Raw genomic sequence first — 13,944 nt, 5'->3', positions numbered from 1 at the left:
GATACCGATGGCCGATTATTAACCAGCCATATTGGCTGATACTGATCCAATAGCCAACATGCAGCCTGGCAACATAGAAAGCAGCATCTGGCCAGTAAGTCTGTTGCGAGGAAGGGGTCAGGGGGAAAGGTGGGGGGTGCAGATTAAGGCCCCCATGGTGACAGAGGGAGTGGGGGGAGGGGCAGGGGCTGCCCAGCCAGGGCAGTGAATCTGACCCTGCTGGGAGTGGGGTGAACCCATGGGCAGATCATCCAGTGGACATGAGGGGCTAAGGAGGGAAGGCAGCTTCCCAGCACTGCACACTCCCAGGAGAGACATGGGAGTTATATGCCCCCTGGATTTGTGCCTGGGCTGAAGGCGGGCTGCCCACTGTGGGCTCAGGGCTGGGGCTGCACTCAGGGTGGGCAGGGGTGGGGTGGGTGGCAGCAGCGCTGGGAGAAGTGCTTACGGGGTGAGCTATAGCCAATCCAAAATTCCCCATAGCCACCCCGTAGCCTCCCCCTCCCAGCACCACCACCAATGCCCACCCCATCCCCGCCTGCCCCAACAGCAGCCCCAGCCTGAGCCCACAGCACAAATCCAGGGGGTATATGCCTCCCATGCCTCCCCCAGGGATAAGGCAGCAGTGAGAAGCCACCCCATCCCCTCACACCCCACAGATGAGCCACTTGCAGCTCCATCTCACACCTCACCCTGGGGTTTCATTCACCACCCTGGCTAGCAGAGCCTGCCTCTTCCCCACTCCCTCCCTCACCATGGAGGCCTAGATCTGCCCCTCACCCCCCACACAAAACACTCCTTCCCATCCTCGCACCCCTTCTCCCCCACAAATTTACGAGCCAGATGCTGCTCTCCACGCTGCCTGACTGCACTCTTGGCCATGCACACACTGTGGCTGTATGCATGCACACGGCGTTTTTAGGTGAAATTAATCAGCTACCCCAGCCAAAAAAAGCCAATTGCCAATAATATTAATTTTCCTTGTATTGGTGCCAATCTGATACACAGACCAATATATCGATGCGCTACCCCTAAAAGGTCCATAATAGCCACATTAGCCAGTCCTAAAATGGCAGTGTTTTATGGTGCAACATAAAAGGGGGTGAGGAGACCACAATAAGAAAGGGGTCAAGCCACAGCCCTAAGGCTTCCTGACATCCTGCTGCTTCTCCCCTGTTCAGCAAAGAAAAAAAATATCTAAAAGAATAAGTGGCTAGAAATGGGTAGGCACAATAAAAGGTTTCCTTGATGTGTGAAGGCCATCATCATGAACAACAGCAAAGCAATCTGTATCCAGCTAGGTGATTGTAAGAAACTAAAGCAGCAGAGAGTACGCACTGCCCTTTGTCCCCTCAAAGTGGGGATACTAAAAGCGGCAGGGCTGCAGTAATCTCTATGGGTATTGCTAAGGCAAAAAACGTTCCAAGTGAGGCTCAGCAACAGAGACACATGTACACAGCTGCATGCATGCATACAGTATGAGTGTACATGTGGACAATTAATTGAAGGAGACTATCTATTTCAAGCAGCCTGGTTTTGCAGAGGGATGTGCTGGTTTGATGTGGTTTCTGTTAGGCGCTGGCAGCACTAATGAGATTTAAAAAGCTGTAAGATCAAACTCTAACTAATTCTGACCACTGATCTGCGGTATATATAACTTAGTAGTACTGGTCAATGAGCCATCTACTGCACAATCCTCCACCCAGAGGAGACTAACTGCTTTGAGTTGTCCAAAGCTTCAGATGGCTGTTAGCTTCCTAATATTTATGCCCTATCCCTATATATGAAGAATTCAAAGGTTTTCTTATATTTATATACTTTCTTTTCTCCAGGTATGCCTGTTGGTTTTTAAGTATCCTTTTTTTGCCTGTGGTCTGCTCCTCACGGGGGTTTTAGTTTCCATGGTGAGCTTCATTAAACAAATCTACTTGGTAACAGGATGTATTATTAAGTAGACTTGTTTTCTTCTAAGAAATAATCAAGTTAGACACAGTAAGCCCTTAAACACCTGCAAAACGTAGCACTTCCAGAACTATATCTGTGCGTAAGTTCTCTGTGCACATAAAAGAGTAACCCTTCTGTCACCTGTCTCCACATATTCATAGCCTGGCTCTCCTCCTATATTTACACCCTCCTATCTCACTCCAGGATCTTCACTTACTATACTTTTGATCTTCACTGGAGGGGATGATGCATCCACAGCAGACATGTGTAACAATATTTTAAAGACTGTAAATTAGTCTGACATGCATTTGGGCACCTAAATAAAAGGCTTGATTTTCAAAATGTTTCATGATCCTTGCATCACTCCCAGGCTTTAACTAAGTGGTAGGGGAGTTTTCTAGCACCCCAATGCAGGGGGACCCACAACTCATTTCTAACCCTGGAAGAGTCAAAGGTAAGCTGTAACATTTTCAGATAAAGAAACAGTTCTTTTACATATTTGTGTAATTCCTGGTGTGGTAAAATACTAGGCAGGGTTCAAATAAAGCAGAAAAGATGCATGGTACATTAATTAACCACATACTTGAACAATTTATCTTGTGACTATCCCTGCCACATATGTATATATTTATAAAGACATATATTTTAAGATGATTCTCTGAATACGCTTTTTTGTCTTCCCAGCTTCTCCTAGAATCTCTTGCCTTTCTCTTTACCTACCGTAACTAAAAAGTGAGGGGGGTTTCCTCTACTGGAGTTGGGGAACTTATTCTATTCGCACTTCGAAGATATGCCACAGTCCTCCAGATAAAAATATTCAGCTGAGAAAATTATCATAAAAAAAAATGATGTGCCTTTCTAAGAGCTACAGTCCAACAGGATCACCTAAAATATGCTCCATGCTGAAACCAACAGAGTTTCACATAGGCAGTGGATAAGAAAGTTTGAGCTCTGCTAGGAGCCAAACTCCCTTCCCATATGTCACCATGACAACTCCAGGGGACATTTTTTAGTTTTTTTGCATCTGTTCAGCCTTACGCTACAGTGGATTCTCACTCCATTAATTTTATTTAATAGCAGTTTATAGTCCATCTACCATGCTTCCTATCATCCTTTCAGAGAAAGACACGGTCAAATAAACTCTCTGCTACTTCAGCGTATCAAAAGCGACCCAAATAATCTTCTTCAGTTTATAAATGACTAAACAAAGAGTCAGTTGATGATAACAAATATATACACGTCTGTAAACTTAGGGCTGCAGTCTGCAAATGTTAATGTTGCTTTTAGGGTCTGCTAAGTGCCCTCAGCCCTTGCTGGTGCCTGGCAACTGTGGGGTAAGACCTTGGCAGCAGAGTCAATAATATTAGAAGATGATTCCCTACAAAGAAGTAAATTTAGAGGTCACTCTGAAGTCCTCCAGTAGCACTAATAATGTCATTGGAAGTTACTGAATGAAGTGCTGGCAGCTGCCTTCTTATGCATTAGTAAAACCAACTATTCCTGCTGCAACAATACAGATAACAGAAGTCAGAATTAGGTATTGTCTTTTGATCCCCAGATGGAATAGCAACTGGCCTAGTCCAGCCTCACAGCTTTCAAGATATCCCCTCCCACAAAGGCCTACTCACACTCCTATTCGTTCTTGGGTCCTTCATAGAGTCATTCTCCTTGGAGGGAACTTCACTGGGCTACCATGTAAGAGCCATTGCCCTTTCCCACTTGCAGCACAGCATTCAGGAGTAGGAAACACTCCTCATTTAACACACCAGCTCCAATTAATAGTTGCATTAGTAAGGGGCCCTAGGCATTACCTAGCAGCCACAGACTGCAAGGCTAGGGACAGACATTACACATAAACCGGTTTAAGCGATCAGAAACTGGTTTAAACCTGTACCAGAACAGCTGTTCAGTGCACATAAACTAGTTTGAAAATGGCTGAAACCAGTTTGAGATAAACCTGGTTGAATGTAGTATCAGACTTAGCTGATTTGGGTCAAACTGTTTTATGCTACATCTGTCTCAGACTTCCGGCTGGTTTAAATTGAATCAGACAACCCCCAGCATCCCAGCATGCTCTCTGGGCTGGGCAGGGCTCCCTGCTCCACAGCAGGGCTGGCCCCTCCCCTCTGCTCTCTGGCTGCAGCTCACAGCAGGGTTTGTTGGCTTCTCTATGCCCCCCTCCCCCTGTCCCCTCACCACTCGCTGCTTAAGCAGGGATCCCTTCCTCCTCTCTTCCACAGCACGAACCATAGCCACCACGTGGTATGTGAGGTAGTGCTGTGTAAGGCTCCAGTAGAGACTGCAGACACAGCAGGATCTGCCTGGCTGCCCTACCCAACTCTTGCTGCTCTATCAGGAAATCCCCGCTTCCTCTCTCCCATCCCATGGACCCCAGGCATGTGGTATGCTACCTAATGTCAAGAGTTGTCTATGTGTGAGTGTCTCCAATTTCACTGGGGCAAGCAGACAAAACAGTGGCTGCTTAGGGCTTGGAACTAATCAACAGGTCAGCCAGTAAGCTGTTTAAGAAGTTTGAAATAATGAAGAGAGGCTATTGTTTTGTCAATTGGGTGATAAAGACTATCATCAGCCCCCAGTTACCTTGCTCCCCTGTCAGTTTGCTGCAGACAGTATGATGAAGCAGGGAAGGAGATTGAAAAGCGCCACATCATCAACAGATGCATGCACTGCATAGCTCCCCTTGCCTCACAGTGCTAGCAGTGGGCTGGTAACACCCACACCTCTTGAGCAGCCAGATGGGAAAAGCCTGGGACCTTGTAGGCAGATCTCCCTAATAAGAGTCCTGCCCGGGCCTGCCCACGCCCCTCTCAGCTCAGCTTTGTGCAAGGGAAGAGAGGGCTTCTCTAGCACCCCCCAGCTTCTAGCCTGAGCCACTGCAGGCATGTGCCTGAATTTCCCCAGTCCAGAGAGAATGTTTGTCCAGTTTCAAACCAGTTCAGCCTAGCCAGGTTAGACTAATCTGCAAAGATTGAATCAATTCAGGCTCAGGCTTCTCAAATGTCTCTCCCTAGCCCAATACTCTAGGGGCCAGATTCTATTCCTCTTACTGGGCATCTATTCATCAGCCCAGCAAGATTCTATTCAACTCTGTTCAAGTCTATGAAAATCCAGTAAAGCATCTGCTTTTGCAACATGCTAGGTCCATCTACACATGCACTTTACTGTGGAGTTGGCTAATTAGCTCTGCAGTAAAACCTCACCATCTATAGGCGAACAGGTATTAGGGCGCAGTAAATTAACTAACTCCTACGCCCTTATGGCAGGGTAATTAACTGCAGTCAAACACTTGTTTGGATGGTGATCACCAGGTGCAAATTGTGCCTGGTTAGCTCAGCCAACTGGAGGCCAGGCTCCCAGCTCATGCCAGTCCCTCTGCCACCCAACACTGCCTCCCAGAGCCCAGGGCTGACTCGCAGTGCCCCCTGCTCTACCCTGGCTCTAACTGATGCAGTGCTGGGCACATATGTAGATGGTGCACCAGAAGGAGTTAACTTGAGTGCGAACTGCTCCAGAGTTTATTGTATCACCTTAATAGCATGTATAGATGCACCCACTGTCATCCAGCCCTTACAAAATGAGTCACAAAAAAGAGCAAAGAGAAGGAGAATCACCTTACCTTCTGAATTAAGTTTTTTAGGAACCCAAGCAAGATGAAACAAAATTGCACTTAAGTGTCTCAGTCCATTTACATGCTAAATAAATGGAATAATGGAATAGGATGTGGCCCTGCTTCCCTAGCATGTACTGGACATAGGCTCCCAGTGGGGTTCTAAAAGATCATACTATTTATTACGCAACACTTCAAAATAGTCAGAACATTTTTGACTAAATGAAATTTTGCCAAGATATGCCATTTCATCAAACCCAAAGCACTGTGTGGAGACATTTCAGTTTCAACAGAATCTTTGTTGGGAAGCAAAAAAAAGATCTGAATCTTAGACCATCAATCTGAAAGCAGATGTTAGAGTCAGTTCTGTCTCCTGAAGGCATCTGAAAAGTTTTGCTATGTTCCATACAGAACAAACACAGATTTTGAACCCTTTCAAGTTGATATTGCAAGGCACTATATTTTGCCAGATCAATAGAGACAGTAGCACTGGAAAAAATGGTTCCTGGCTCTCCTCAGAACCCTTTAACATTAGAGGAGAGCACTGTTCAACAAGTATCAACCATCCAGAGAATCCACGGAGAGAAGTGGCCACAGAGAGGGAAGGCTAACCCTATATGCTATTAAGACAAATAGACAATCTCAGTGACAAGTGACGCTACCCGGTCCCCTTGCCATATAGGCAGATTCTGATATTCCCCATCAGGACCTCTGAGGCTCAAAACCCACATCTCCTGGGCTTGTGACCAGAAGTTTAGCCTGCAGTGCCACCAAGCTGCAGAACTAGTTCTGGACCCAGCCTAGCCTGGGTTCTCCTATGGGGTTCCCCCGGTGGACCATGTGACCCAGGGTAACCAATGCAAGGCATAAGCCCTTGTGGGGCAGGCTATAAAACCCACCCACTTACCTAGGGCTGTCTTGGCAACAGTATTAGTGGCCTGGTTATTTAGGACACACTTACTTTATTCCTGCCTTGCTCCAGCCTTGCTTTAGCCTTGCTCTTGCCTCATCCCTGCCTTGGACTCCAGTACCTTGCTCCCACCTACCCCACTGTCTGCTTTAGATTCCCTAGCTCCTGAACTCTTGTCTGGCCTCGAACATGGACCCATCTCAACCCACAATGGGATACCTTAGACTCTGAGTGATACCAAATACAATGACCCTCCACTACAGCTTCCGGACTTCTAGTATTGTAGACACTCAGCTCCTGAACTCTGACCCCTCCCCCCAAATCCAAATGCTTCTGACACTCCCATGGAGCACTGCCTTACTTATCTGATAGCACCACTGAACAAAATTATAATTAGATATTGAAATAAAACCTCAAAAGCAATTATTCTACATTACTCTTAAATATATGCATTGCACAGATGTTAAAATAATGTGCAACAATTTGGGAAAAATCATCATTTATTTATGAAAATAAATCATTTATATGCTGTATGCCAGTGAGTATGCTCATGAGCCCCAGACCTATTCTACACAAGATGCGAGTGGGTCCAAACCACAGCTTCTTGATCTTGGTGTTTAGCTCATGCTTAGCATGTCCCAAGTTCAATTCCCCACCAGCTCCAGCCAAGAGGGTAGTTATCACAATTATACATCAATAAATCCTGAAATAGAACAACTCCTCATTCAACAGACCAAGATTCACTGCCCCAAGCTTTCCATTAATCTGGCTAAAACATACACAGTTTTTTCCCCAAACAGAATTATAAATCCCAATTTAGTGAAGCAAAAGTAGACCTAAATAGCCCGTTTACTAAATAAATAGAAAAGTTTCTAGGCCAGTTGAGAATAAAGTAATGAATACAAAGTACAATACGTTTTAGGAACCTGTTCCCAATATCCTCATATGTACAAACCATTTGGGACTCTCTTTAAATTACTAACCTAGTGGTCAAACTTTGAATCAATAGAGAATACAAAATAGAATAGTATTATTAGCATAACTAGAAAATAAACATTTTAAATTAAATTCAGGTGGTCATGAGAATCAATAAACTAACTGTAAAACCGGTTGTCCTAGAGGGCTGCTATTTTTTTCCCAGCACAGACATTTTATTAGGCATTACAAGAAAGGCAGCAGTGATGGTGCATCTAGTGCACAAGGGATTTTAGCAGCAATTACCCAAGAGGTATGGGAGTCGAGAGAGTAAGTAGTCAAGGAAACAACTTTGCAAGCAAGTCAAAGGCTCAAGCCATTAGATTATATTGAACACTAAGAACTCTGCTGAATGGGACTCTGTAGTGGTAAATATTATTTCTGTGGTGAAAGGACAGTGAAGCCAGAGTCTACTGCATAGCAGGAAGGAAAGGAAAAACAGACTTGGTTAATATATATTCTGATTTATCCAGCTGTCACTCTCACTGTCCAAATGATTTCAGTGATAGCCAACAGTGCAGTTCTGTACAGCAGGTGTTGCGTCTACTAATTACACATAAAAACAAAAGACCTAATCCTGAGATCAGATGCTCTGAGCATCCTCTGGTTAACACCCCAGGACTCAGTTATGAGCAAAGTTTGTAAACTCATTATTATTAGCCTGCTCTGAAACACAGTTCACTTAGTTTCTGCTCCCTGCTTGTCTCTCTAATTTAAAGTCATGTCTTTTCAGTTCTTCCAACCAGGTTGGCAGAAACACATGTTCCACTACATGACAGATTTCAAAAACGGTGCTTGAAAGAGACCAAAATGACTGCAGCACAGCGTTTACCTGCTGCTGAGAACTGTCTCACACTTTTTGCAGAGTTAAGGGATTGTGGCATCACGTAGCTGCTGAGAAGCAACAAAAAGCTTTTTAATATTATTTTTTTCTTTTTAAGAAAATATTTGAGTCATTTCAGAGCATATGAAAAGGAAGGACCAACCACACCAGCTAGGGAGTGTAGGATAGCAAGAGTAGATAACATCTGTGCCAGTACTGCCAAGGTGCTCTGCCAAAGCACTTTAATCCTGACCTTTGATATCTCTGCTGTTCCAGGCCTGGGACTCTCCTAGAGCCAAAATCGCTAGTCATGCAATCAGTCAAGCTGTGCAGAGATTCCTGCAATCTGGACAACTGTCTGTAGGCAACCAAGTGAACCAAATTCATTTTTACTTGCTGCCAATGTACAGTATGAACAGAAGTTTCTCAAGGTGAAGGAACTGAGCACTATTTTGTCCTTTTTTCAGGGTGGGGTGAGGTAGGGGGAAATATTTGAAGAAGAGAGGAAATGCTCTTGGTTTCTCCTTACCTTTATAAGTGATAACTGGGTGTTCAGTACGCTGGCACAGGGAATCTTCTGTTGCTGTCAACTCCAGGATCTCCAAGACTCCCAGGCCTGCAACCAGTAGTACAATGAGTCCATTCCTCTTCATGGTGGCCATACTGTGCTTTGCACTGCTCACTTTTCTTTTAACTAGCAACTCTTCTCGTGTTCATGTGTGGAAAGCTCCTGAGGAATGAGAAGAAAGGAACATGATTACACAGAGGACCACTAGCTGAAGACAAAGCAACTGGTTAGTTTTTTACTGGAAAATAAAACTTTGTTTTCTTTCTTTATAGAATTTGGCTCCTCAAAAATGAATTATGGCAATGACTGGTACACTTACATCATAAAATCATCACCTACTTTTCCATAAATTAGGGAAATAACCAAGAAATATTGAAAGGAGAATTTACAGTTTCCCACTGGTATGCAGAAAATTTCTTTCATTTTATTTTCCTTAATTTGTATTTTTCTAACTTTGTTGCATATGTGGGTGGGAGTAGATTTATATATGCAATGCTTTCTTTTAGAAGCAACTTGCAAAACAACAGCCTTTTCCTAAGTTAGGATATTCTATTTTTGTGAAATCAGCAGTAAAGACCACAAACCAGACTGTCTTTTAAAGGAAACCATACAGCCTAGTCAGACAGCTTTCATGGTATGCTCTAAACCAATAGTTTTCAAACTTCAGAAAGTCACAGAGCCATTTCACATCACTTCTTCTGCAGCAGAACCCCTACTCTTTGTTCTGCAGGCCAAAGGGCCAGGCAAATCAGCGCGGCAGTAGCAAAGCACCGTCTCCCAGCCTGCTCCACTATTACCCCAATCACTTAGGGGAACCCTGGTGACCTGCTGGAGAATCCCAGCATTGTGCAGGACATCATTCCAACACCACTGCTCTAAGCCAATCCTTGCTAGGGCTATTTATACAGAAGATAGCATAAGGCTGGATCCTGCACCACCAACGTTAATAGTTTTGACTTTGACTTCAAAGGAAGTAGGAGCAGGCCTACAGTTTATCTGGCTGTCTGTGTGGGTGTAATACTTGCTTTACTTCAACACCAACTGGAACTACAGTGTTCCCTTAAGATCTGGAGAGATTCTGCAGGCTCCCCCAGGGGACTGGGGCCCACTGGGTGAAAGACCTGAACTTCTTCATTTCCCCCCCAGTCAACCAAATTCCATGACAGCAAGCTCTTGAAGGAATCTTCCTCTCATGAGTTTAGCATGCAAGTCAGTGCCCCACAGATCTCATGGGGAGGGGGTAGCATTATAAATGTCATTGAAAGATTAGAGAAGGAACAGAAGTTAATGTTAAGGAGGTCAGAATTTACACAGAGGTATGCTGATAGAGCTGAGGGGACAGATGATGCCATGTTACAGCCATAACTACCACCACCTTGCTCCCATACTACCCCAAAGCCTTGAGGAGGTGGGCATACCACAGAATTGCCTCTTCCCCACCCTTACATAGGCACTGACACTTTTTTTCCTTTGCTCAATAAAGTAAAAAGCATCTGACCCCACATTAATGTATCGGAGAAAAGAGATCCTTCCTTCCTGTTGCATACGCTCAAGGCCTAGGCAACCAAGATCTGTCTAGCCTCTGTGCTCATTTAATCCCTGGCTGCTCTGCAGAGCATCCTGACAAGGTTGCCTGTTGCAATTGTACCCTAATATTTCAAGAACACCTTTCTAATAAAATCTGGACAGAGATCACCAAAACAGTAATGACTTCCACTTAGTACCAACCTGGGTTAGATGCAAGCTGGCGAGAGACCCCATATTCTGCTAGTAATTAATTTATTGAAATGGCCAGTAACAAGTGCTTGTATTTTATAGGTGGCAGGACACTCAACGTGCTCAATGTATTCAAGATCAAGTCCATTTCTATTAGATCTACCATAAGTAAATGTCCAAAGCCTTAGCTATCTAATGCAGTGGCTCCAAACATGCATGCCTTGAGCAATTTAACTAAGTCAATCAGGAAAATTATAATCAACAGTGGCAATTCCGGGTATGAACACACATACATTTGGAGCTGTTTCAAATGAGGAGTGCGTGACACTTGCTCCAAACTGTGTGGTAGCTGTTATGTTCTAAGAGTTGTGTGCGAACATATTGGGAATGATATACATGTAGCAAAACAGCTCCACTTTAAATCTACTTCCAGGGTTAAAAATTAGGGATGTGCGAAACGGGCCCTATTCTATTCGGATTTGGGCCGAATAAGGGGACAATGATTGAATTCGTTTATTCGGATCACAGTCCCCGATATGATTCAGCCGAATATAAAGATTCAATGCCGATTAGGAAAAAACAGCAACTCGGACATAGACACAGCTTTAAAAGTTTTTTCCAAATATCTTGAGGTAGCAGGCGCAGCTTGTGATCACTGCAGTGCTGGGACGGATTGAGTGTCCTACAGGAGTGTGGGGAGGGGGACCCTCCACGCGCTCAGCAGCGAACCCAGAAGTAGACCGGAAGTACTTCCCATCTACTTCCAGGTCCACCGGGGAACATGCTGGAGGCCCCCCCTGCACTCCCTGGCTTGGGGATCAGCCATGAGGAGACCCCGGGTGCCCCCCCAGGCTCAGGAGGCACCAGCTGCTGAGCTGGAGGGGCATGGGGGGGGCCCTCTGTGTGCTCCCTGGCAAACCTGGAAATGCTTCTGGTCCACTTCTGCGCCTGCTGCTGAGCGCACTGAGGAGCCCCCCTGTGCTGCTGTGGGACACTCCATGAGCCTCAGCATCACAGCATTCATGCACCCCTGCTACCTAGACATATGTAGAAAAACATTTAAAGATGTGTCTATGTCTGAATCTCCAAATCTTTCCGATTTAATTCGGAGGGTTCCGATTCGATTCGAAAGATTAAAGGGTCCTCCGATTCGATTCAAATTCAGAGATTCAGCCACTGAACCGGGCCGAATCTCCACCGAATTGATTCAGGGACCGAAGCTTTGCACAGCCCTATTAAAGTCAGAGCAGTTTTGCTACATTTTTATCATTCCCAACTTGCCCACATACAACTCTTAAAACATAAGAGAGGCTGAGAACTTTTGGAAACAACTCCAAAAATGTGTGTGTCCATATGTATTAAGAACTGACATGTCACATCTGATTCCACTGGCCTGTATGAACAGTTAAACAAAGATACATTGGAAACTTTTCTATTTGTACTATATAAATAATATTAATTTTAAAAAATGAATATGAGTATATTATCCCCTTGACATGCACACACACCAAACTCCCATCAGCATTCATAAAGGTTACTGGGGGGGAAAAATCTATTCCATAATGTTAAGGAAGCTAATTGCTCTATTTGGTACTTGCTTTATTTACCTATGTGACTGGTGGACAAAATGTATTGGGTATAATGAAGAAAAGTTTGGCTTATGATTTTGAACAAAAATTAAAGAATAAGATCTGACTTTAAATGCATGTTCTGCTATTCTTAAAAAAAATAATTAAGGAGGGGAAATGTTAATTAAAAAGATACAGCATGGGCAAGAATGTTTCTTGAACACTGTAGGAGGCATAATTTCTCAAAAGGTAAGCAAGCATTCTCAACAGAACTGACATCATTAAGGTCTGTCTTTCACATGTATTAGACATCATATTATTATGCAACACTGATATTAACATTCATCAGCATTTCACTGCAAGCTTGCTCTAGTGAGCCTACATGTGTAAATCTGATTCTTTTAAAAATGAAGCATTTTTATTCCATTCTTCCTAATACAAATGTTTCTCATCATATAACTATATTATAACAGTATATTTACTATAATTCATCAGTAATGCTTTATAAAAGGAAAGACCATATAATTTAAACAATCTAAGAACAAACAAATATTCTTTTAAAGATGTTTTTAAAATTCAAAGATACAAATAGCATTCCTTTCAAACTGTGCACTTAGGTTAAATGTTTGAACAAAGCCAATGCAAAACAAAAGTTAACTGATTACAATCGTATAATATAAAATAAATGAAATTTACTAGAAGCCTATTGCTTTGCTTCAACTCCAGTTGATTCCAGTGGAAGTTGAGAGCGCTTAGTTCCTTGTCAGGAATCCTTGAGTATGTCACAGCACCAGAGCCTAATGGTGATCTTCTCAAAAACACAAATCACAAAGCCACTCAGTATTGCTGCTATCACTGGAAGACATGTTGAATCTGGGATGTAACAGAGGAAAGTGAAGGTAGCTGCAAAGCCAAAGGACAGAAGGGCTGGAAGGGGTCATGAGGTCATCTAGTCTAGCCGCCTGTTCAAAGAAGGATGATCCCCAATTAAACCATCCCAGCCAAGTGTCCGTCAGGGATGGAGATTCCACAGTTTCTCTAGGTAGCTTTTTCCAATGCTTGATTACTCTCAGTACGACAGTTCTTGATCTCCTACTTAAATTTCCTCTACTGCAGTTTGAGGCCTTGGTCTTAGTCCTAGTCTATATTTGTGTATGCACATATTCCATCCCAAGTGCAGGACTTTGCACTTTTTATATCTCATCTGACTGATTGAGAACCATTTCTCCAGTCTATCTAGGTCATTCTGAATCCTAGCTCTACTCTCCAGAGTATCTGCAACTCCACCCACCCATGAATTTGCTAAGCATGATTCAATTCCATCATCCAAATCAGCAATGAAGATGTTGAGGGCAGGGAACAATTACAAGGAGACCTGGACAGGTTCGACATATAGGCAGAAAACAACAGAATGCAATTCAACAAGGAGAAATGCAAAGTGCTGCACCTAGGGAGGAAAAATGTCCAGCACACCTACAGCCTAGGAAATGACCTGCTTGGTGGCACGGAAGCGGAAAGGGATCTTGGAGTCCTAGTGGACTCTAAGATGAACATGAGTCGGCAGTGTGACGAAGCCATCAGAAAAGCTAATGGCACTTTATCGTGCATCAGCAGATGCATGACGAACAGAACCAAGGAGGTGATAATTCCCCTCTATCGGGCGCTGGTCAGACCGCAGTTGGAATACTGCGTGCAATTTTGGGTGCCACACTTCAAGAGGGATGTAGATAACCTGGAGAGGGTCCAGAGAAAGGCCACTCGTATGGTTAAGGGCTTGCAGGCCAAGCCCTATGAGGAGAGACTAGGGCACCT

General features: G+C 44.0%; 1 protein-coding gene across 3 annotated transcripts in view; it reads right to left on the bottom strand.

Moving 5' to 3' along the window:
- The window catches only part of SEMA5A (semaphorin 5A), a 593,698-nt gene that overhangs the window by 435,022 nt on the left and 144,732 nt on the right, over window positions 1–13,944 (bottom strand). For all 3 annotated transcript variants that reach the window (XM_006015687.3, XM_025205600.1, XM_025205596.1), the window contains one exon: window positions 8,810–9,010. In XM_006015687.3, coding sequence (XP_006015749.1) covers window positions 8,810–8,942 — 133 coding nt within the window. In that variant the 5' untranslated portion in view covers window positions 8,943–9,010. The remainder of the gene's footprint in view (window positions 1–8,809; window positions 9,011–13,944) is intronic.

The sequence above is a fragment of the Alligator sinensis genome, unplaced genomic scaffold (genome assembly GCF_000455745.1).
Source record: "Alligator sinensis unplaced genomic scaffold, ASM45574v1 scaffold126_1, whole genome shotgun sequence".
In the NCBI taxonomy this organism is placed as follows: domain Eukaryota; kingdom Metazoa; phylum Chordata; order Crocodylia; family Alligatoridae; genus Alligator; species Alligator sinensis.
The sequence above is the reverse complement of the archived record's forward strand: the minus strand, read 5'-3'. Positions and strand labels throughout refer to the sequence as shown.